This window comes from Rattus rattus, chromosome 1 (assembly GCF_011064425.1).
Source record: "Rattus rattus isolate New Zealand chromosome 1, Rrattus_CSIRO_v1, whole genome shotgun sequence".
In the NCBI taxonomy this organism is placed as follows: Eukaryota; Metazoa; Chordata; class Mammalia; order Rodentia; family Muridae; genus Rattus; species Rattus rattus.
Genome location: NC_046154.1, coordinates 244650577 through 244676263, shown reverse-complemented (window position 1 = coordinate 244676263; position 25687 = coordinate 244650577). Strand labels below are relative to the sequence as shown.

Sequence of the window (25687 nt, the reverse complement as noted above, 5' to 3'; positions counted from 1 at the left end):
CTTACCATGGCTACAGATATCATCTAGGACCATTATCCATGATATCTTCCATCCATCACTGTCCAGATTCAGGAGTGGCATACCAGGCGCAGAACTGAATTCCTCTCAGCCCCATTTGTTTCCTTATGCTCTCCTCGGTGGACTTGGACCTCAGCTAAACAATTTTACCAGCAATCTTTCAAGCAGGGCATATTCTGTCTATTACCATGGTTGGCAGCAATGGTTTGAGAATTTGAAGAATTGATAAAAACTCTAAAGCATACTTTTGTATTTGCAGTGGAGCTCTAGTGAAATTTTCTGACTTGACTTGTCTTTTCTGTTTTCCTTCCAAGGGAAGCAAAGGAGAGCCTGGTGCAGAGGGTGAGGTGGGACAGAAAGGCGATCAGGTAAGGCCAATTTCTGTCATGGAGGAGCTCACACTGTAACACTAAGAAAGGCCTCACTCAGATTGTCCATACGCTGTGTCCAATGCTACCCTTGCCTCTTCTGTGCCTGCAGAGGAATGTTTGAATCTTGCTCTCTCTCTCTCTCTCTCTCTCTCTCTCTCTCTCTCTCTCTCTCTCTCTCTCTCTCTCTCTCCATCTCCCAGTTGTCTGTGGAGCCTGCAGCTTTCCGTTTTCTCCCGCTCTCTGCCCTGATTGCTTCTCCCTTATGAAAGCTTTTCATTCTCTTGGAAACATCTCTTTATCCCTCCTACCACTTCTTGAGCCCTTTTTTATACTCTCATGACAATATTTGAAATGTTTCGTAGCATTCCTTGAGCCAATCAGTGCCCACTCAGGCTAGCTAGACCCCTCTCCTAACACACAGGAGAATGGCACCAGTACTGAAACTCTTCTTCCTGTGGATCTGGAATAGTGCTTTTCCACTGTCCCCCAACTAGTAGTGCTGGCCGATCCCACACAGCTTTACTGCTTGCACAGTGGCTGTTGTAGATTGTCTCCACTTCTGTCATTACCCCTCTCTAGCCTTTTACTACCCGAACCATTGCCCCCCCTTCTGCTTTTACACTTCTCTGCATCTAGTCCCAGTGCTCACAGTAACCAATTCCCTACTAGGCACAGACTCCAGAATCTGAGATACAAAATGAACAAGGGTGAATCCTGCCCTCAGGGCATATTGCTACAAGTGAGTGGAGGGTGAGCTTCTGAGCCAGTGAGTCTTATGCAGCCAACCGCATGAGATATGTGCTTAGTTTTGCTCCCCTGTATTTGGTGAAAGAAAAGGAGTCTGGGTTATCATGCAAGGGTGGTGTGTTAGCAACACTCTATGCTTTGTACTGAGTATTGTTTGTGCTTTCCAGCCTTAGGTTTTGAGGGGTAGGAGAGAGAGAATTTCTTTGGTGGTGTTCTGTATTTTAACTTTGTTGTACTAAATTAAATGTTAGATGCTGAACTCCACATTGCAAAGAGTGGACGGCCCACTCTGAAACTCACAAGAGACTTCACATGTGGAAATAGATTATTTCTGTATTATTATCAAAATATTGATATCATAATTAAATTATTCCAAGCTTATTGCGTTAAGGAGGCACAGATGAAGTATGAGTTCGACTCTTACTTTCTTTACTTTCTTCTTTAATGGGACTATACGCACTTCTGCAAGTTAGAAGTATAAAAAGATCATTTTTATGTTCCATCTAGATATAAAAGCTTTACAATATCATCTTTCTTGTTTTAATCTGCATTCTCAGTCACTTTCATGTAAAGAAAAAAAAATTAACAAGTTCACCAGTTGTGGCCTGCACTTGTAATTCCAGCACTAGGATGGAACACACAGGGGATCCTTGGGAGTTTTTGGCTAGTTTGTGTAGTCTACTTGACAAATCCCAGGGCAACGGGAAATCTCATATCAAAAAATTAAGGGAGATGGTACCTAAGGGGTGGTACTGAGGATTATTCATTGGCCTATACATACATGCTTATACATGTGCATGAGCACACACACAGACACACACACACACACACACTCAGAGAGAGAGAGAGAGAGAGAGAGAGAGAGAGAGAGAGAGAGAGAGAGAATTAGCCTTTTCTCCTATTTGTTACTTTATTTAATTATTTATATTTCAAATGTTGTCCCCCTTCCCAGCACTCCCTCCCAAATCCCCATTCTATCCTCCCTCCTATTTGCCTTTAAGATGATGCTCCGCCATCCACCCACCCACCCACTCCTGCCTCACCCCTCTATCATTCCCCTATGCTGGGACAGCAAGCCTCAACAGAATAAAGATAGGTCCATAAAGGACCTCTCCCCCACTGATTTAAGATATGGCAATCCTTTGCTGCATATGTAGCTGAAGCCATCCATGTATACACCTTGGTCTTAATATTCATAGAATAAACCATGACTGAAAATATTTTTAGGAGTTACTGCTTATGTGTTAACAACTCTTTCTTTTACTAAAGTAGTCCAGAGATAATTTAAAGTATATGAACAGGTGGTATGAGACATAGATCAATCTGCACATGGACCTAGAAGTACCTGAGTTCTGATGTCCTTGAGAAGATATCCTGGAACCCAGCTTTGCATAAGTAATAATTCTGTGTAAATATACATGCTCATTTAATTTTCTTTTAGTTCTTATTTAGTGGGACACTATATGTATATCTGTAAGAAGTATAATAAAGATATTTTTCCTGTTTCATTTAGATGTAAGAGCTTTAATATACCACCCCTCTTGTTTTTATCTGCATTTTAAGCCACTACCATATTTCGTTCCCCACCTCAATAATTTTGAAACAAATACTCTTTCAAGACATACTCATTTTTATAAATATCATGAGTCACTTTCTCTACAGTCACTAAAGTTACATGAAAAAGAGACCATCTATGGCCAGTCTTCAACCAAACGTGTCACTGGGCTTAGGAGGCAAACTCTAGATTGGTTATTTATTTCAAGTAGAAAACTTTTGTTATGAGTCACATTTAAAGAATTATCTCCTGTGTCTTCCTAGGGTCACCCTGGAGTTCCAGGCTTCATGGGCCCACCTGGGAATCCTGGGCCACCAGTAAGTAGACTAATGACCCTTGTCTCTTGGATGTGTCCTTACTCGATGGAAATTGTTTCACACTGGACCTATCTTATTTGAAGGAATGGGTTTACCTTTAAAACAGCCAGGGAGAAGAAGGAAGTGAATGGGATGAATATCGATGTATTTGGATGGGTGATCTTGTGCCTGAGGGTCCCTGGCACAGGTTGATGAAGTCAATGTTTCAAGGTTAGGATGTCCAGTAAAGAACTCCTTTATATTGAACTTGAAGATGCCCACACATCCCCAATGTTCTGCAATCAATAACTAATCAGTAATTACAAATTACTGTTCAGTATTCTTTTTACCCACTAATTATTATTCTCTGACATTTTTGATAACCAAAACATTTATTATGCCACTTAAGAAAATACTTTCCTTGGTCTTGTAGTAGCTGTGGCCAAGGCCTTGACACAGAGGTTCAACACCATTCTGTACCCACAGATTAGTCATGTTGTTTCTCTGCTTGAAATCAACTACAGCTGCAGTTACTAGATTCACTGAAGGTAACCATGACAGCAAGCAGTGGCAATTACTATCCCTGCTGAGCCCAGGACCCCAGAGATTTTCACGGATTCTCCATGAAGCTCTGTCTCTCAGACCTTGCAAATAAGGCTACTCCAAATGACTCAAAGTCCACAGAAAAAGAACCTGTACCAAACAGAAAACAGGATTTTAAAATAAACTTTGAAAAAGAGAGTCAGGGTGGATTATGAAGTTAAAGTTTGGAAATTAAGCTTGCTTTGTTCTTTTGTGTTTTTTAAAGATTTGCAAGAGCAGAAAGTACTTTTAAACATTACACCATCTCTTCAGGCCTTGCTTTAAGGAGCAATTCATTGACTTCTAGTTGTGTTAATTGATTGAAATAAATCAAACTTAAAAAAGTATTTGTTTGATGAAGCCATGTGAGAACATGAAGCAGGAGTTGGTCCTTCACAGTGGACTTCTGCATCCCATTCATAAGTCATTTCAAAGGATGAAAAGTTCGCTTTAAATCTTTGACATCAACAATCTCCCTACTCCCGATTTTTTTTAAATAATTTTTTTTGTGTTTTTCTGTTCTTTTTTTTTATTATTATTAACTTGAATATTTCTTATATACATTTCGAGTGTTATTCCCTTTCCCGGTTTCCGGGCAAACATCCCCCCCCCCCCCCCCCCCTTCCTTATGGGTGTTCCTCCCCACCCTCCCTCCATTGCCGCCCTCCCCCCAACAGTCTAGTTCACTGGGGGTTCAGTCACAGCCAGAATACAGCAAATACAGAGGTGAATGCCAGCAGCAAACCACTGAACTGAGAATAGGACCCCCGTTGAAGGAATCAGAGAAAGAACTGGAAGAGCTTGAAGGGGCTCGAGACCCCATATGTACAACAATGCCAAGCAACCAGAGCTTCCAGGGACTAAGCCACTACCTAAAGACTATACATGGACTGACCCTACTCCCGATTTTAACAGCCTTTGTAATTCCCCAGCTTCCATTCCTACCCGATCTTATTCTGCTCTGGGCTTTTGTGGAGGCAATGATAAAGGACCGATTAATTTGTTGCTGTTGAACTACTGCATAGAATTTTTAAATTCCTTAGAGATTTATAATTTTGCTTACTAAATTATGTTGCATTGCATTTGCATATTGTCCTACCAAGCTTTCTATTGCTCTGATAAAACACCATGGCCAGAAGTAGCGTGGAGAATAAAGCATTTGTTTGACTCACACATCCCAGGTCACAGTCTATCACCGAGGGAAGTCAGAGGAGGAACTCAAGGCAGGAACATGAAGGAAAGACCATGGAAGAATTCTGTGCTCTGACTTACTGTCTATAGCTTGCTCAGCCTGCTTTCTTATAGCACCCAGGACCACCTTTCTTGGGACAATACAGCCCTAAGTGGACTAGGCCTTCTCAGGACAATCATTAATCAAGAAAATGTTCTACAGGAATGCATCCAGGCCAGTCTGGTAGAGTCATTTCCTTATTTGAGGTCCCCTCTTTTAAGAAAACTTTAGCTTGTGTCAAACTGAATAAATAAATAAAGTAACCAGCACACCTATTTTATTGTTAGATCCAAAAGTTAGGCAAAGAAAAATCTTGACAAAGGTGGGGATCCAGTGTATACCTGGGAAAGGCACCCATACTAATCAAAGATGAACATATGAGAGACAGATGGCTTTATTAAAAATGAGTTCTTCAGTGAATAATGCCTTGTCATGATAGTTTTAACTTCCAAATGCACTGCTTCAGTTGAGGATCATCTAGAATGGGCACAGGGTTAAACCTTCTTCCCTCCTTTATCCCTATGCCTCCAAAACTAGGACATGGCTGCAGTACCTTTGTGCCAGAAAATGCTGTAATTTAGATCTCCTTTGTAACCATGAAGCACAGGTTCTGGCTTTAGAGTCTCATGTTGAATGGCGAGTCTGAGACATAGGCGATTGCAATCAGAAGCCACTGTGTCTGTTTCCAGTGGGGAAAGTTTTTAGCTTCTATTTAATGCCACATAGTGTTACTATGCTGGAGTGATTAGGTGATAGAGTCAGTCCTTTAGGTTCAGTGGCTCACCCACAGGAGCAACCTAAGAAGAGAGAAGTAACCAGGATGGCCGATTATGCATATGTACTTATTATTTGCAGATCTTGTCTAATTATTCCTTGCTCTAGACTCCAAGCCCACACAGCTCTTTCCTTGTTTATTTTCTGCTCTCCATCAGTGTCCTTCCACCAGATAAAACCTTTACTATTTCTCTACCGTGCTTTTGATTCCAACTCCACAAAGTCTAGGGTGTGTGGGAAGAAACTTTTGCCAGATTTGTATAGAAAACTTCAGATTTGAAGTAGAAGTTACATTACTTTGGTAGTTTTGGGTTACCTGTGTAATTTCAATAAGAACCTCATGCTATTTGTTTAAATGTCACCAATGTCCCTATAGTTCATGAATATCACCTTGATTCTTGTCTAGTCTAAGAGACACAGGCAAATCAAACAGCATTCCACCCTAAGAACTTGCAATCCCTAGGAAATCATCTGCATTTACAATATCAAGTTTCTCTGAGATGCAATATGGTTGCTTCTCTGTTCCTATAGCATGGTTAGCACCTACAAACAAATCACTCAACCAATACATTTAAATCAATCAAAGGCCACTGAACAGTTATCAATAAAGTCCTGTGAGAACTTGTTTGTTCATGATTCCATGGTTAGTCAATAACTACGGTGGCTGTCTCTTGGATGAATGATAGACATAAGATATTAGATGAGAGACAGTTGATATTAGATGGTCCATGGTGCAGAGTCCTTGGGATGGTTTTGGTGATGGCTTTTGAAAATATACATTTGAAAATATACATTTGAAAATGTATATTGCCTTTTTCAACCCATTCAATAACTCGCATGTGGTTGTTGCTTCTTTTTGTCGTCATTTTACAAAGGAGCTGGGATGCGGAAGGGCAAAGTCACCTGTACTGTATGGCAGAGCAGAGAAGCAGTCTATACATACAGAAGGCTGAGTCTGAGGTTCTGTCTGAGCCAATCCCTCTGTTCATTACTAAGCACTTTTTTTGAGTCATCTCAAACACTCCTCATCTTCTTAGGGTGTAGACAATTTCCATATTTTCATAGGGAAAGAAACTAAGCTAATAGATCCCAGTCAGCAAGAGGCAAATGTCTAAATTCACATAAAGAACTGTTCCCCATGCAGAGACCCATAGCCAAATACTAGGTGGAGCTCAGGGAGTCCTGCAAAGGAAGAAGAAGAAGAAGAATCAGAGAGGTCAGGTTCCTCAAAGCACGGCCCACAGAACCAACTGACTAGGATTCACAGGGACTCATAAAAACCAGGGAGCCTGTAAGGGTCTGACCTAGGTCCTCTCTATATATGTTATGGTTGCATAGCATGGTGTCCTTGTGGGATTCCTAATAGTGAGAGTGGGGAAGGCTCTGACTCTTTTGCCTCCTTGTGGGACCCTGTTTCTCCTCCTGGATTTTTTTTATCCAGCCCTGATGTAATGGTATATGGCTGGTCTTGTAGCTTGTTATGCTGTGTTTGGTTGATGTCTCTCAAAAGCCTGTTCTTTTCTGAGGGAAGGCAGATAGAGGGGTAGATCTGATGGAAGAGGGAGGTAGATTGGGGAGAGACTTAGGGGAGGGAGAGGGAAACTGCAGTAAGGATGGTATATATGAGAGAATAATTTAAAAAGAGAATTTATTTCTTCATCCCCTAGCTGATTCTGCCTCTACTCCCATCTGACTATTCAAAAATCTGGCCGAGTATTCATTCAGTTTATTCCAGGAGCTTCTTAAGAAGGAGAGAAGTAAATAGAATTTGTGATATAGGAATGATTGGGAAAGAAGACTATAGACAATAAACAAATTTAAAGTCAACAAACCCTGGGATATCAGACTTTATCATATGCTACAGAAAAAGAAATACAAAAAGGGGAAAATGTTATTGCGGTTTGTGAGAAGCCAGTGCTTAAACTTCTCAGTATTGCATGTAGGAAATATCTATCTGAGAAACTAATGCCTAAATTGAGCCTGTGGTCATGGGGACAAGAATGTAGGCAGAAGGAAACCCCCTATTTCTCCCACAGCAGTGTTATAGATGAGTGGCTGGAGCTTACCCTGCACTGCTTCCTTATTTCTCTGTACCTTTTCTTCAATTGTTTTTCCTATTTCTCTCTTCATCCATAGGTTGACACTAGTGGTCCTTTCTCTATTTTCCAAGAAGACAGACCCAGTGTGTGCACCTATTGGCCTGTGTCCCAGTATACCCCCTCCTAACAGCTGAGAAGTCTGTTACAAGTTTAAAGCTTTTCTGTTGTCTTAGGGGTAACTGGTAGCTCAGTGCTTTTCCCCTTCCTGAAATGTAGTTGCTTCACCACCTTCAATCATATTACACTTGGAACTGGTCTTCTGCTTTGTCTTTCTTTGTAGGGAGCAGACGGAAATGCAGGTGCGGCAGGACTACCAGGACCTCAAGGGCCCCCGGTAAGTGCTGCGCAAGACAGAATCATCCTTAAGTTGACCTTAAGGACTTTTTAGAGCCCTGTGTTTATCAACTCTATTCCCTTCCTCTCCAGTTGTGGGCCCCCATATTCCTGATGTTCTTTCTATTCAGGGCCTTGCTTTCTTGAAGGGAAAATGCAAGGCAAATTGTGTTCTGCTAGATTCTTATTACTTTACCACTAAAATAGAGAGATTCTGATAGAGTCATCTGGTGACGTGTGATTCCCCCATGAAAACAAGCCCTCCTTGTAGTTTCTGTTCTTAGCAGCTAAGGGTGAGTGGGAGAAGTCCAGCCTGTGCTGAGATATGTTCAAGTATCAGGCAGGAGACAGCTCTGTTAGCACAACTGTTCCAGAGGGAGGTAAAAATCAGAAAGGAAGGGCATTATTGTTCAAAGTCCTCAAATCACAGCTGGTGTGGTTGGCAGTTGAAGTTTTTATCTTAAAACTCAGAATTCTTTTCTTTGTTTTAATTCAAAACAGTGAGAATAACATGGCTTAGGTACCATAAAGCTGAAGTACAGTTGGGAGGCATAGTGCTGGTTGAATTCATGTATGACATTTAAAGATACATCCAATATGCCAATACCCTTCATCCCTCCTGGCTTCTCTCCAGCAATTTTAGCCTTGAAAGTTGGAGAAGCCTTGAATCATTACAGCCATTTTATGAATAAGGAAAAGTGAGAGTGGAGAAGCAGTTAACATTTAATGGAAGCGTCAGAGCCAACAGCCAGTTACAGGGAGCTCAGCAGCATAGTCTCAGAGAATAAGGACGAGTTCTTGCTCTTGTCCTCTTGTAATTCTGGCAAACTCATGTACAGAAGGGCCCTTAGGGTACAGTTAGCAACACCACATCCTTTTGGCCAGCATGGAAAAGTGGTGCCCAGTAGACAAAGGCAAACAGGAAATTAATGTTCTGCTCGAGACTTAAGTCAATTTGAAGACTATTAGTTTGGTGTTCTTTCTCCTATTTCACACCAACTCACCATGGAGCACTGAGGTTGAATAACTGACAGCCCCACGGCCCTTTGTAGGATCATCCTGCGGTCAATCTGTTTGAAACAACCCATGCATAAATCCCAGGATAGAAAACACTGCAGGCAGCTTCTTATTGATTCTAAGGCTATAAAAGATTTTCCCAATAAAACTAATGGACTGTTTGCCTAAGGAGAATAGGATACTGAGCCCAGTTGTAAAATCATTACATCGCTACAAATTAAACTCTATTAAATAAGACTTTGATTCTATCATGGGACCCCTTGGTAAGTTATGGGAGCAGTGAGAGCTGCCCATAGTCCTGAAATATTACCATATATTAAATTGGGATAGGGTCAAAGTTTACTTACATGAAATAATGTTGGCTGGATAATATGGATACACACAGTTCATACTATCCTAATTATTCTCACTGTTTTGAATTAAAACATATTAAATTCTTATCATTGTTTTGATATTATTTGAAGGGCAGCAGTATGATGTTGAGCCTGCAAATGTCACGTCTAGTAATTACTCTTATAAAACATGATGCCTGAATAGCCCCTCTTTGCTACTAAATGTTTTGAGAGTGTAACAGCTCTCTTCTGAAAGCAACATGAGTGGAGAATTTTAGATCGTTGGAACTTTGTTGATCTTTTATATCTGCCTTTTAACTATTTATACAGCAAGGAACTTGCATTTTCAAAGCCAGGACTTAATTTTGAAAAGTCATTATTTTCTGTGTTCTGCCTGATTTCAATTAGTTGCTTAATAAATATTTAAGTGTGTTCATTTCCACAGTAAGTGATTTGTACAAGCAACCTGAAGGAGAAAAGCCCTGCATTACCTTTTGAACATTCAGCTCTGGTGGTACAAAGGAGAGATCAGGGAGGCACTGTGATACAGATTGGGTCAAGGTGTTCTGGTAGATTTGTGAGGCTGGCTCTGTGTGCTGGAATATGGAGTTGGAGGCTAGTTAGAGAGTTTCTGCTGCTGTGTTTATCTCCTGGTCTCTCTGACAAGTGAACTGCTTTGTAAATATTAGAGAAGTGTTTATGATGGCCAGGGAGTCAAGAGGCAGAGTCTTCTCCTGAACGTGCCCCCTTACCTGAGAGTCAAGTGAATGATGCAGCCCAAGTAAGCATCAATCTATGAAGAAACAGACAGGAAACAGCTCGGACATTGTAAGGCACAGTTCTCTGTTGTACTCAGCTGAGCTCCTGTATGGCAACCTGTGCCATTGACAATCCACAGGCTAGTAGAATATGAATTTCTGTTAATAAAACTCGATTGGCAAGAGCAAGCAGAGGACTGGAAATGGTTGACTCTCTTCTGGAATCAGTACTTTCCTATTTGAAGGTTTTTGGAACAAACGAGCATCCAGGAAGTTGTCCAGAATGCTCCACTATCAGCATCTAAAATTCCCCATGTTAGCTGAACAAATGTTCCGTACTAATGTGCATACCCACACTATTCACACATATCATAGTAGATGCTGAAACGGGGATGGGGGTAGATGCTGTGCTTCACTGGTTTGCTCATTTCACATTGGTCGGAGAGGCAGTATGTTCAGATAGTCCTACTTGTCTTTCACCAGCATTCTGTAAATGCCACAGTGCACCACAAACTGGAATCAACTCAAAGGCATATCACATTCTATGTTTTTTTTCTGTAGAGTTATAAGAAGCTTTTTAGATGCACGTGAAAAGTGTGAATGCCTTGCTGAATTTTTTTAACAATGATAAAAGTAAAGCATGATCCCTTCTGCACCAACTCGAGTCTGTAAAACAATCCCTCGGTGTCGTAAGCATTTGTTGCTGCTATCTTATCATTCATGCTTTAGAATTAGAACTCATGCTTAAAAAAAAAAAACAGCCATTCAGTTTATATGCAGTGCAAATAGAGCTTAATAAGGGACATGTGTTTTGGTCCCCTGATGGGACCGTTTTTGTAAAATCTGTATAAATGTGGAATAAACACTATTGTTTGTTTTTACTTACGTTTTGAGGATAAAATAGTCACCCTTTCAAATATCACTGTGTGTCATTAGAGTATTGAGCTTGGCACCAGAATCTTGTCCTGCAAAGTCACTGAGAGGGAGTTAGAAAGTCATCAAGAGTCCTTTATACTCATGGCAGGAACATGGGGTGAGAGGAAGCTGGGCAGTGTGATCGGAACAGTGGCAGCCCTATGCCCATCATGAATAAAATAGGAAACAAAGTGCTAATTGATGCAATTTGGCAAAACAGACTTTGAAAATAGCACACGTTTTTCATGGAGGGGATAATGACTGGTAGTTATTTCTGGATAAAGGTTTGGGAATCTCTGGAGAAAATGCACAGTGAAAAGAATGAAATGGTAGATCACTCAGGCCTCTGGGTCAGCCTTTCACTTGAGCTGGTTTCTGTAAGTGTGGCACCCCCAGCGTCCTAGGCTATCCTATAGGAAGAGATAGATGTTGGGATGGATGTAGAGCCATGTCTTCCGAACTCCGATATGCCAAATCTTCTACAGCCGTCTGAAGTTGGATTCCCTAAGTTTCTATAATGTACACTACGTCTGATTAGACCAGCATTGTGTGGGCATGCTCTGTTGAAGATAACACAGCCCTAGAGAGGGGCATAGCCTGTGAGGCAAGGAGGTAGCTGGGGCTTTTAACCAAGTTCCACCCATCTCACAGGGCAACCCCCAGTGAGATTTAGTTCCATAACAAGCTGGAAATAAATGTTACTAATGCTCCTTTTCAGCTGACCAAAGATTTCATGATGTTTTGTGTCTTGGCTCTTTCAGGGCAAAGAAGGCCCTCCTGGTCCCCAAGGCCCATCTGGCATCCCAGGAATCCCAGTAAGTACTACTTTAAAGAATCTGGTTTCTTATCAGAAAAATAAGTAAGCAAAATATATATATCAGCTATGTGTGGTAATGCATATCTATAATCCCAGAACTAGGGAGGTGATGCAGGATTTCAGGCTAGCCTGTGGTAAGAGAGAAGGTGTCTTAAAAAAATTCTTCCCTTTCTCCCAACAGAATGCATTGTAAGAGCAAGGTTTGGCAACTAGGCCAATATATGGTACTTTAGAAAATTAGAAGAAAAATTAATTTTAACCTGATTAATCTGGATATCTAAACTTGAGTGGAGCACATCTTAATCTCCTTTTATGCTAAAATTTGGTGGTTTCTTATTGATTTAAATAGTTCTTATTTTCTCTGTCATATAGTTATACAAATATACACATTACTACATGAATCCTTACATACACAGCATATAATTTTTTTATTTAAAAAACTGCTGTTATACATTCATAAAATTTGCATAAAATATGTAATGGATACTGCATTACCTGTGATATTCCTCTGTTGCCACATAAAACATACAGTGGACAATTTCACATGAAGAGCAGTTCTCTGATTCGTGTAGGATGACACCCTAGAGTAGAGTTTAATTGTTATATTATAATGATAGCCAAGGTTTTTGATACATGCTGCAAAATGACCTCATATAAATGGTTGTTCTCAGCTCTGCAATTTAATATGCACCCCAGTAGGGCTGGGATCTCTACTTATAGTAATTGTCTGTCTGAGAAGTCTTTTTCTCATGAGAATGAGCTCTTATGATTGACTGCCCACTGCATCCCACTCCTGTTCCTTAAAGTGTGTTCCTTTATTCCAGCCACACTGATTTTCTTTTGACTCCTAGAACACATTATAGTCTCTCCTGCCACAAATGATCCCCTCTAAGCCACAGGGATTTTGTGTTTGCACTTTTGTCTTCCCAGAACAACTTTTGGTTACCCGTCTTCACTGGTTGATGCTATTCAAGTCTTGGGTACTTGGAATGATTCCCAGGGTTTCATACATACTAAGCAAATTACCACTGAGTCACATCCTGATACCCTAATTCAATTTGTCTTCTGGTTTCTTCCTCCTTGGATTTATCATGTATAGATGTATATGTATGTAATCATAAATTGTGTGCATGCAATCATTTATGTGCATATGCCTCTATGTATCTGTTGTTATTATATTTATTGATTTTGATCAGACCTAGTATATTGAACATGATAGGCATTTACAGCCCCATGGTTGAAGCCTTTGGTCTTAACTCCAATCCTAGCCCAGGTATTCATTCTTGCTTCCTCAGCTATGTGAGCTCCTAGTCTCTTTCTTTTGTTTCTGAATCTCCACTCTGGCTCTGGTCTTACTCCTTTTATTGCCATTCAGTATCTATAGTTAGAAAATTCCTATATATTAGGAATGCAATATATACAAGTAGTTGGGAATTGTATTATATATGTTTTAGTTTCTGTGATGAGGGCATCCGCTTGTGTTCAGCCATGGGGCCCCACAGAGATCTGTGAACATAGATGAATAGCTCTCTGAGGTCCCTTCCTGCTCAAATGTCTACCAGGCATGGACACAGAAGGAGGAGGCCTCTCCTGGGCAACTGCCCTGAAAACCATGTGCAACCATTCACATTGTAACCTGTTGATGTCCACAGATCTGAAGTAGCAGTGTGGAGCTTGTGTGAACTATAGTATTGGAGACTGGTGTGTCATGTAGTTCATGTGTCCATGAAGAGCGATTTGCTTCTATCAATGGTCAAGGCAAATAAAGAAAAATCTCCAGTTTGGGTTTTGCACCTACGCATTATAATTAATATAAAATAAAACTAGATAGAAGCTGGAAGCCATAGATATAACCTTGCTGTCCAATCCTTTTCCTCTCTCTTCTCCTGTCTGACCTTTAACACTGAGGTCAAAGATCTTACTCCCCACACTGTCTCTACTTACTTACCCATCCCTCTCCCTCTTCCCTTTCAGTGTAACCCTAATCATATTAATACCTTTCTAGAGCCAGTTACCACCATTATACCAAGACTCGGCTTGCACTGGATTCTTTCTGTGCAGAGCTGTGAGCCCCCTTCCCTGTGGCTTTTGTATAAGGGACATGGTAAAGTTATGGGTTCTCTTCTAGCCCACATTACCCAGCCTTCCTTCCCCTTCATATTATTCTTATTCATTTCTCTTAACTCTTTCACCAGCAGCACAATAACTTCAACTACTTTTCCTTCTATCAAGGAAGACACCTCGTTCCTATAAGACACCTCCTTTACCTTCTACCTGGACAGTGGGAATCACTGGCTTCAATGTGCATGGTGTTCATTATGGTTTGCTGTGCACATAGAACCTTTCATACATGAATGTATCCCATTCATTACTAAGCCATAACATCATACATCATGTACTTCTGAGACATGCCCATGACCTCCTCCAGCTATGAACTTGAACTAGACTTAAGACCAGATGCTGGGAGATAACTCTTAAGAGCCTTGGCTGTCCTTCTAGAGTACATAAGTTCAATTGCCAATGTCCACATCAAGAAGCTCACAAGCAACTGCAATTCTAGGGGATTCAATGCTTTCTTCTGACTTATGTGGGTATTCATACAGATATGGTCAATAGAAACACACATACACATTAATAAAAATAAAGTTAACAATGAAACCCAAAATTAATATCAGGTTTTGAAAGCCCTATCGTAGAACAGGAGACATAGACATGAACATCTCTTGCTACTCTATCCCTCATTCAACTTCCCTAATATTGCCAAGTTAATACTTTCTCAACCTGGACTAAATGGTGGGACAAGGCAAGTGAGTGGCACACGAATGGTAGCAAGCTCCTGAACTGCATATTCAAAGTCCCAGTTCCACAGTACACTACAGTTACATGAGAAGACAAATCAAAAAGGGAGAATCATATAGAACAAGATGTACTAAGTTATACACAGGACCATAGGGACTCAGGGATAGACAACTCAAGCTGGACTAATGAGACTCACTGAGCTTCCTGAAAGAAGTAATAGGGGATTGGTCAAGGTCAAATTGACGGGGCTAACGAAGAAGGTATGACGGTTTGAAGCCGTTGTAGACAGATGTGACGACTGCATACATGTATTACTGATGGGCAAAATTAAACTCCTTCCACACTGTTACCTGCTGTGAGGAAAGCTCACTAACATCTGAGGACCAACACCACAAAGTAAAACAATGAATATCCATTTATTGAGGTCCATCTCCTTACTTACTGAATCCATGGTATTTTATCAACTCTTTACACTGTAGGATGGACACAAGTGTATCCATATTTAATCAAAGAGAAGAAGCCCTGGTTAGCACCTGCCCATCCAGCCATCTTCCAAAATGGGAAGCCCCATTTATATCTTAAATCACATAGAAGGCCACACCCTCTTTCACCAGAACGTTGTAAAGTCATTGCATTCAGAGATAAAGGGTCACACCAGATGTCTCCAGACATTGCCTTCTCCAACCTGGTATTCTTTTTTATAACTTTTATCAAACTGGCTGTACAGCTATCTGGACTCTCCTTCCCATGGCCTATGTGTTTAGGGAAAAACAATTGTAGAATTTAACTTTTTTTTCTTTTTTTTCGGAGCTGGGGACCGAACCCAGGGCCTTGCGCTTGCTAGGCAAGCGCTCTACCACTGAGCTAAATCCCCAACCCCAGAATTTAACTTTTTAATCTTTAAATCTTTAATTAAAATTTAATCATATAATTTCCCCTTCCCTTCTCTCTCTCTCCTACAGCTCTCCATACTGTCTTACCACTCTTTCAAATTCATAATCTCTTTTTCTCTAATTAGTGTTATTTCATACAGATAAGAATATGCACATGTATGTAAGCACATAAATATATAAACACAACATGCTGAGTGAATTTCGTGTTGCCTGGCTTGGGTATAGATGATTTCAAAGCTGACCATTTGGTATTGATAGTCAGGGTCACCATCACTGGGGAAGACTAATTCTTTCTCTTCCAGCATTCCTAGTTACACGTAGTTCTTGGTCTAGTAGGGATTCCCTGAGATTTCTTCCTTCCACGTTAGTATGTCTTTGGTGTCCTGGGCTCTCGTTTAGGCTGTTGCAGTGTTGTCATATCATTGGTGAAGCTTCCTTGTCATTTCTAGGAGGTATAACTTTACAGTAGATTTCCTGATTCTCTGGACTTCCTGCTCTTTCTTCCACCTTCCCTGAGCTCTTAACCACAGAGGAGATGGATCCCTGGGTTCATTTATTTGAAGTTCACACAGTAATGCTGGGAGCAGCATTCATGAAACGTAACAGGTACCAGTGAAGTAAGTGGTGGGACAGCAGGCCAGAGAAGGAAAACGTTCTTATCATTGTTTGCAGCATCCTCCATGCCCAAGCACTACAGGCTAAGGACAGTAGTGGAGAAAGTAAGCACTTTCTATAGCAACTGTGTGGCTGCTTCACTGGCTGGTGCTAGTGTTTTGCTGAGGATTGTAAATGGTTACTCCTGACTCTGCAGGGCACATTTATTGTTTCTTTTTAGGTTAAGAGGCACCAAGAGGCCAAGGTCCTATGCCTTGGAGGTGCAAATAGAATTTAAACCCTACTTGACTGAATTATTATTTTTTTCCCTTTAAGCTTTGCTGCTTTCTTTTGGATTTAGGTGGCCTGGAATTGCTCTCTCCTTTAACATATATTTGCCATCATCTGAGACCCTGACTATGTACTTATCTATAAAATGAACATCAAGGTTAAAGTATCCTCATCTAGAGCTGAGATCAGCTGGGGTGGAGAGACTAGAGAGAGATTCATAGTTTGGCTTTGTGAAAAGAAGTGTAAGTCACTGGAACTTCCTAGAATCCTAACCCTCTTTCCCCACACTTCACAATGCCTTAGGAACACTGGTAAGTGTTTTGCTGTGTTATTTCTTTTTTCTTATATACACGCCTTTTCAACTTACTCATCAAAAAGGCCCACAGGGAGGACATAGTGGTGGCTGTTGTACATAAATAACGGAAATCATGATACAGTGGCAAAATGGTCTGTGTTTCCAGACGTCAAGTTCCAGGGGTCGGGGAGATACCCAAGTGCTGCTAATGGAAGATGAGGCTGCCACTTCACAGAGAGCTGTACATGGGGTGCCTTTGTGTCCATCCTTCCTTTTCTGTAATCTTCCCTGACCTAATAAACAATTTGAGTTTGTCTTTCAGGGTGAAGAAGGCAAACAGGGCAGAGACGGAAAGCCAGGTCCCCCTGGAGAACCGGTAAGGCCTCTACACTTGCCCTCATGCCAAACCCATCCATTTTCAGCTCTTTTGAGATCTTGAAGGGCTCCTACAATCCAGACACATAATCATGTCCTATGCACCACGTCCTTTTTTCTCATAGTTCTGTATCTTAGGTTGGTAAGCTGACCAGGCAAAGTCACATAATGTTCTGGTGACAGTCCAGGAATTCCAAGTTCAGGTCTTCAACCTTCCACACTACTTTGCAGCCCATGTGGATATGGAAGGGATTTTGGGGGCAAGTGGGATACACTGGCTCCTGCTCATGAAAGCTGCCTCCCAGCTTCATGTTTTGCATCTGGCCTGCAAGTGTTGCTTTTAGTTTTCTTTAGTAGCATTCTTTAGGAACTTCTAGTGAGATGGGAAGACAAAGAAATTCTGAGTTGCCTTGGTGAGTTCATACGTGGATGATTTATCTATGATCTCAAAGTCCTTTCCTAGGGCTGGAGACATTTCTTACCTGGATTCAGGATTCTGTGATGATAATGGTGATGATGATGATGATGATGATGATGATGATGAGGAGGAGGAGGAGGAGGAGGAGGAGGAAGAGGAGGAAGAAGGGGAAGGAGGGGCAGGGGGAGGAGGGGAGGAGGGGGAGGAGGGGAGAAGGAGGAGAACTCTGCAGTTTCTGGCTTTACTCTTGTCTTCACAAATCTAGAGCTGTAGTGTGGCTCAGTGGAGTGCTTTTCTATGATGCAGGGCCCCCAGTCCACTACAGCAAACAGAAACATTGCAACGCAAAACAAACAATACCCAAGAAAATCGCATGCTTTGGAAGGAAGATAAAGGGCTGCGGGAATAGGAAGAGAACTGGGTTCTGCTCACACCTCCCTGGTTACATAACAGGAGTGCATCTATTACAACACTGGCAGCTCTAAGAAGAGTGAGGGATCCACTGATGGAAGGATGGTTTTACAAGAACGGAACAGTCAAGTGACTTTATACTCCATGGTGTTTTAGTTACTGTTTGCTTGAAAGGGTTTTTTCTTTTATTTATTGCATTTGCTTGTTTATTTGTATATGTGTGAGCAGTGCATAGACAAAGGTCAGAGGTGAGCTTGCAGAATTTGGTTTTCTTATATCATGTGGGTCCCAGAGATCTAACTTAGGTTGTCAGGCTTGGTAGCATTCACCTTTACCTGCCAATCATCTTGCTGGTCCCTTTTTCCTCTTTTAAATTAATTTAATAGTCAATTTAATTAATTATTAATTACTGTGTATGCTCCTGCATTCATATTATGTACTCTGACTGTGCAGTACCACGAGGTGGGGCAGAAATTGGCATCATATCCCCACGAATTGAAGTTATGGGCAATTATGAGCTATGGAATGTAGGTGCTGGTAACAAAACTCTGATCTTTCAGAAGAACAGCAAGAGTTCTTAACAGCTAAGCCATTTCTCCAGCCCTACCTTTTAATATTTTAAATCAATGTTTATATATTAAATATTGATAAAAACTAAATTTAATATCAAAATGAAATTACTTTATGCCCAGCAATAACAATAGCAACAAAGTGGCTTCGGATGCTGGAAGCTCCTTCTCCTCAGCTGTGTGACCTTGAGTAAGCGGAATAGCCTCTCTCAGCTTCAGTCTCCTTCAGTTAGGTGGCGGGTAATATGCTAACTTGCTAGTGAGAAGTCATGGGTCAAATGAAGAGAAGAACGGACTGCACGTCAGGTTTATTTAACTCTTAATTGTTTTAGTGAGGTTCTCTTTGCAACTGCTCTGCTTTCATTCCTGCTGCGGTCAGAATGGTGGAGACTTTACAGCCACTAAGTGGGATTATATAAAAGGTTTTCTTCTAGTGAGGTTCATGGTCTGTTTAATTTGCTTGGCTATAAACTATTATGACTCATTCCAAATCTCACACGGCTTGCCCGAAGCACCTTCTTCATCACTGTACACCGTTTGTCAGTTGCAGCAGCCCAAGTTTACTGCTGAGGGGAAGAAAAAGAACCTTTCCAGGAGTACAAAGTGGGATGCTCTATGGAGCTGCTCAAGGAGGCAGATGACAGAGGGTGGAGGGACTGGGAGGGGTGCACAAGGGATAGAGAGGTGTTCTTGGGAATACCTGGGGCCAGGAACAGCCAGACCAGCATTGCATTTTCCAATTAAACCCCAGTAAAGCCCGGGGTTACAGATGTTCTTGTCCCATGATGAGGAAACTGGAGATGCACAGAGGCTAATAGTGCTCTTCCAAGGTCTCCCAGCTGGGGAGTGAAATCTCTGGAGAATTGTATCTCTGAGGCTGACCTAGAGCTCAGTGTTCAGAGCTCAGAGCCATGATCCACCTTTGGGCTGAATGAGCATTGTCCCTGCAGCACAGGGTCACTAATTTTTGCTCCATTGGTTTGATCAGTGCCTGCTCCAGGGACTGTCATTGTGATACAAGACCAGCCCTATTCTGGGCAAGCAAGGATCCCATAGGAGATAGCCAGTTCTCGTGGAGCAGGTCATGCTCAGTGATTCCACAAAGGTAGTGGGACTCTGAGATCCTGAACTATGCATCCTTGAGCCTCTCTTCTGTCTTGCTATGGAATTTCACTGGAGAGTCATCTGATATTTTATTTCACTGATATGTGTTAGGAGGAAGTTGGCATAAATAGGTAGAGTCTATGATCTCCTGAGATCTTGATGCAAAGACTCTGATGCCAGGAAGGAATCCTACCCATTGAAGCCCCTAGAGAGTGAGGAAACAAATGGTTCATGCATGGGGAGAGAAGGTCATAAAAGACAGACTGGTGAGTGGTACCCTCCAGAGACAGCTGATATTCATCTTCTCTCCTGAGAAACTGCAAGGAGCACACTGAACATATCTGTATCTTCCAAAGCAACAGGGGTGCCCTTATGCCCAAGACTGGGGTATGAAGATAGAGAATAGGCATTGACGGTACATGGCTCCATTCTCCTAAAGGTCTATACATGGAGAACGAGACAGATGGACAGACAAGAGGATGATGATAGCCCAATGGATAGATGAACATTTCAATGTATAAATTAAAAAGATAGACATTTTGAATTGTCTGTTGTTTAATGTTTTAATAAGATATAGTTGAGTATCCCTCGTTTAAGAAGAAGTACAGTTTCAGTTATCATATCAATTACAAGCCTCACTCTGTGTGTCCTTGAAAAGATGACCTAACCTCTCTGTGCCCCATGTTGTTTTCCTAAGGAGCATCTTTCATTGGTTCCGAGTGGGGATTCATCATGATTCCAAACATCTTAGTTGTGTCTATGCAGGGATAACCCTCATTTGATATTGGCTCTTTGTCTGTTAGTAACTGGGCTAATACTGTTGATCACCTTGATTATGGGGCAAGGCCAAGCTGTATAAAGGTGGACCATCTGAAAGTTAAAAATTCAGGGACAGTTGCAGGGAGTAATGGCAACAATACCACATGGTTAGAATTGGATGAGCTAGGGCAGAAAGTAACAAGGAAACATAAGTATCCAGACGCATTTGATCCCTGGCCTTTGAAATTTCTCTCTAAATCTAAGAATACCCTTGCTCTTCTCTTCAAATTGGAACCCCATGGAAGTCCTCAAAATTTATTTTATATAAAAATGAGGTACAGGGTGTTTAGGAAGGGCCATATTCTCAGGCTACAGTGAAAAAAGATTCAGAACTAGCCCTGCTGCCCATCCAATGGTCCTCTTTCACCTCTTCCTCTGCATCCTCTCCCCAACCTTCGAGCCTTTTGTCTGGACCTCAGCTGCCTTTTTTTCATGGCTTGCTTCTGTCTGGAGTAATGCCAAACTGTGGGCAATAATTTCATGTAGTGAGTGTGTCCTTGTATTCCTTTGTATTTGAGTACATGGGGTGTGGAAAGGGCTGCATGAATCAGATCACAGGCCTCTGTGAGTGGTGCCACTGGGGTCCCGGGCAGAGCCCCTGCCTGGGTGTCAGGAAGCTGAGGTATTCTTTAGCTTTGTCCTTAGAAGCCTGGTAAAATAAAATGGCTTTGATCTTCAATGTGGCCACTGGAAAAGTGTAATGGTTCATGGCCACTTTGAAGTGCTTTTATGAGTCAAGTCATTAATAACTAAGATGGTTTTATAGTTTCTCATCAGGCAAGAGCACTCTGACAGTGAGTGGGGCCCTGTGAATGATTCATCGAGGAATAGGGTTTGAGCTATCATCGCCACAGGAAAATTAGGAATACATCAGGCCTGAATATGCTGTGGAGACTGAACTAGAGGGAATAGATTAGAAATGCTAGTGTCAGGGCTGATTGCCTGCTTGACCAGAGGCCTGTGGAAATGGTGTAGTATGAAAGGCAGGCACCAACTATCTGAAGATCCTGAAGATGGGAGCCTGACTCTTTTTTTCTTTTCCTCAATTCAGGGCAAGACAGGAGAACCAGGCCTTCCAGGAGCAGAGGGAGCCAGAGGTCCACCGGTAAGTGCAGGTCCTATGCTGTCCCTAGGAAAGTATGCAAGGATTCTGAGTTACAGAAGTCTGTCTGCCAACATTCTGCTGCTTGTATAACCAATTCTGCTTTTTCTGTAGTCAAGCTTTTATTCCCAGATTTAAGCCATCTCATGCCAGTTTGATTTTCAGCTTTCTTCATTATTTCTTTATTCCAACTTCCGTGTTCTCTACTTTGAATAATTTAAGGAAAACCCCAAAGGTGTTTTGTTTATTTTGGGTTTTATTTGGTGTTTGTTTTGGGGTTTGTTTGACTTCTTTCTTTTCTTTCTTCCTTCCTTTTTCTCTCTCTCCTTCCTTCCTTTTCTCTCTCTCTTTCTTTCTTTCTCTTCTTTTCTTTCTTTTCTTTCTTTCTTTCTTTCTTTCTTTCTTTCTTTCTTTTCTTTCTTTTTCTTTCTTTCTTTCTTTCTTAGACAGGGTTTCATGTAACCCAGGCTGATCTTGAACTCACTGTGTCAATGAAGATGACCTTCAACTTCTGGTCTTGTTTCTGTCTTCTGTTTGCTGAGACTACAGATCTATGCCACCATGCTGTGTTTTACAGTGATGGAAATGAGGCTCCAGGGCTCTGTGCATGCTAGGCAAGCATTTTCTAACCTGCAGATCATCCCTGGCCCCTTCCTCTAGTGCCCTAACTAACCTTTGTCCAGTTGTGTAAGTCTATTCTAACTGTCCGTGATAGTGATGGCGATACCAGGAAGAAGGAGTTGTGCAAGGATGATCCTAAGTCGTTTCTGATTCTATAGCAGAACATTTACTCTATTATTAGATTTAGTTTTCATTAGGTTGAATCAATTGCAACCTTTCCACATGCTTTTTTCTTTTATATTAAAAATAGATTTTTATACAATAAATCCTGATCATGTTTTCCCCTCACTCAGTTCCACCCAGGTCCTCTCCACCTTTTCACCCACCCAAATCCATTCCCTCTTTCTCTCTTTCATTAGAAAAGAAATAAGCCACTATAAACTCCCCCAAAACAAACCAGAGTAGGACAAAATGAATGGGAAAAAAAGAGCAAAGAAAAAAGCTTAAGAAACACTTAAAGATGCAGAGACACACATCTGCTCACATAGAAATCCCATAAAAACACAAAATCAGAAACTCTAATATATAAGTAAAAGACCTACAAGATAAAATAAATGCCCAGAAAACATTAAAATTGTTATTCCCTTCCTTTTCAGGCCAACATCCCCAACCTCCCCCATCCCCCTATAAGGATCCTCCCCCCTTAACAAATCCCTCCAAAAATCACGTCATTGGGGGTTTTTGGCAGGACCCAGGGCTTTCCATGGTGATCTTACTTAGAATATTCATCTACCGTTGGACATCAGTCCATGTATAGTCCCTAAAATATGGTTTTATTATTGTTCAGATGGGGGTCTCCATTGGATTCCTTCATAATTCTCAGTTTTTTGCCTTTGGCAAGCCTCTGTGTTTGCTGTATTATGGCTGTGTCTCAGAGATAGTTTCTGCAATCCATCTTGACATGGGAACTGGGCCACATGTCAGGCCTGAATGGGTGTTCCTTCTGCTTCTGTTCTAAAACTGGTTCTTACAATCTTTCCAACCCCATCTCAAAGTGCTGGGATCAGATCCCATCTTATTTCAAGGTCTATAACTTCAGTATCTGTGCTAACCTGTAGGAGGAAGCTTCTAAAGTTGCCACCCACAGTCAGCATTTGGTTTTCCCCTATGTCCGTGACCTATTTTTTCTCAGGTTTTTGGTCATCTGAGCAGTGTCAAGCATGGATCAATCTCATGGAGTGGACTTTAATTCCAATCAGATAGTGGTTGGTTACTCCCACAACTTTTCTGCCACTCTTGTACCACCAGCATATCATGAAAGCAGGTCATCATTTTAGATCAAAGGTTTTGTAACTAGGTTGATCTTTACCTTTCTTGTCTGGTAGTGTGCAGAGCACAATCCAGTACCATGAACATTACTCTGCAGAGATGGAGGCTTTAGGTAAGGACCAGCTTATCTTCTCCGTGTTCGACAAGTTGTGTAGGTCTGTGGTGTATGCCTCTTCAATAATGGGGCCTTACCATCAGTTTGTGGACAGAAAGGAATAGCCTTGGGAGTTTGAGGGTTTCTATAGAGCACCTTTGACCAACAACTCAATTAGGTATAACCAATTCCTGGTACAGCAGATATTATTCAGTGGTGATAGCTATCTAGTTGGGGCATTGTCTCCTCCAGTATTCGGTGATTCTATTTATATTCTTCCATATATGCATATATTCCAAGAAGGACCTACTATAATATGTTTCAGTATGACCCCTCAAAATGGCCTGCAGTTTTAGTAGTCTCTGCCTATATATCCTCCATTACCCCATTCCTCCTTTTCTCCCACTCTCCTTTCAATACTGCCATTCTAGTACCCCTACCCCACCCTATCATTTTATAACTATGTATTCTATTTTCTCTTATTCAGGAGATCCTTCCCTCTCTTGAGTCCCTTACTTCACATCTAACCTCTATGCTTATATGAAGTGCAGTTATATTTAAATCTATGTCTAGTTATAGCACTAAACACAGATACTTTTTTGTAGTAATAAAGTGTTTTAATATTTTAATTTTTAAGTGCTTTACCTCTTCATGTTGCTGAAACTTCACATGATTCCTTAATTGTTTAAAAAATGTGATGATGTTTAATGAAAATCCTGAAACCCAATTATCCATCAAGAAGTGGCAGATCACAACACTGCCTCTGTTTCCTTCGTGCTATTTTTCTTTTGAAAAAAATCAATAAGTCATCTGGCTACTATTCATTAAGGAAGAAACAAAACATGAAAATCAATGTTCATTTTCCCCCAATCTCCCTGCTTCTCCTGTGTGCAGCAGGAGGAACCCAGTCATGGGGATGATTATTCTGGCCCACAGAGACTAAATCCACACATCTGTGACTGGTTGTTTTTCCTAAAACATACTTTAAGTTGATAGTTCCATTAAGTCCTTTCATAAGGCATTTTAAATATGGCAAATGGTTGCTTACTGTGACATACAGTCTCTTCTTTTATAACTAAGTGATTCTGGTGAATAACACTCCAGTTTTATCAGGTAGCTCCTGGCTTACAGGAGTCAGTGGGGCTCCTTGTCAGCTGGAGAGACCCATTTGCTGGGATTTCTTAGGAATTAGATCCACTTCAGCACCAGGAATTTCAATGAATGGGTGATGTTTAGGTACCTAAGCTAGTGAATAAGACCATTTCCCTGGTTGGCTTCACTGAGTCAGAGCAGAGCTTTGAAGGATGACATGAGTTAGGAGAGAGATATACCTATGTCCTTCCTTTGTGATTTCTTGATCAAGTGGGACCTCTGTTTCCTATGTAATGGAAATAACAGTAGCTGTCACAGCTAGACAACAGCTGTGAATACTAGCAAAGGGATGGGTACCTGTGAACTCTCAGTCAAATGCCTGGCAGTGTAGGACTCCCTAGTTGGGGCTTTTGTCCTGAGTTTATGGGATGAGAGGAAGTTAGAATTCCTTCTTCAGTGTCAGCTGGTCTTGAGATTAAGTTATTTAAAGAAGATTTTTAGAACCTTGCTAAGTTCCAAATAGTTGGAGAAATTTGCTTTATTCATTCTGGATAGTGACTTACAGAAATGGGTCTCAGCCTCATGCTCATATGTAGAAACTCAATCCTAGTAAAGAGACATGAAGCATCCCAGTCCCAAGACTACAGAAGAGAACAGAGCCCATGATTTACACTCCCAGCCCATGATAAGCTCTGAAGCACAGAGGGTATCCGAAGATGGGAAGAGAGAGATAGGCAGGATAATAATGTTTGTTATTTTCAGTTATAGTAAGAGCTCCAGTGGCAAATACCCTTTCTGGGGTGGCATAGAGTGGCTGAAACTGAATCTAGGTCTTACATGACTCCATACCCCTTTTCTCTTCTCCCCTCCTTTTCCTTTGCTCATCAATGGCTACTATGTTCTAATAGTTCACTGTCATTTCTGAACAGATTGTCATTGAACCCCATTTATGAACCCAGATTTAGATGAAATTCTCACACATTTGGATTGAGGCTTCCTGTCCACTGGTCCTACTGGGTCCTAGAGGGACCACATTCTGCCACCTCATTCTACTGACTCATACTCTAGAGGACAGGAGACTGAATATTCTAATCAG

The 25687-nt window shown here is 41.3% G+C and overlaps 1 protein-coding gene across 1 annotated transcript in view; it reads left to right on the top strand.

Moving 5' to 3' along the window:
- Col22a1 (collagen type XXII alpha 1 chain) overlaps positions 1–25687 on the top strand; it is a 208664-nt gene that overhangs the window by 157779 nt on the left and 25198 nt on the right. Inside the window, exons 46-51 of the mRNA XM_032890864.1 lie at positions 333–386; positions 2955–3008; positions 7954–8007; positions 11790–11843; positions 17040–17093; positions 21465–21518. Of these exons, the coding sequence (XP_032746755.1) occupies positions 333–386; positions 2955–3008; positions 7954–8007; positions 11790–11843; positions 17040–17093; positions 21465–21518 (324 nt within the window). The remainder of the gene's footprint in view (positions 1–332; positions 387–2954; positions 3009–7953; positions 8008–11789; positions 11844–17039; positions 17094–21464; positions 21519–25687) is intronic.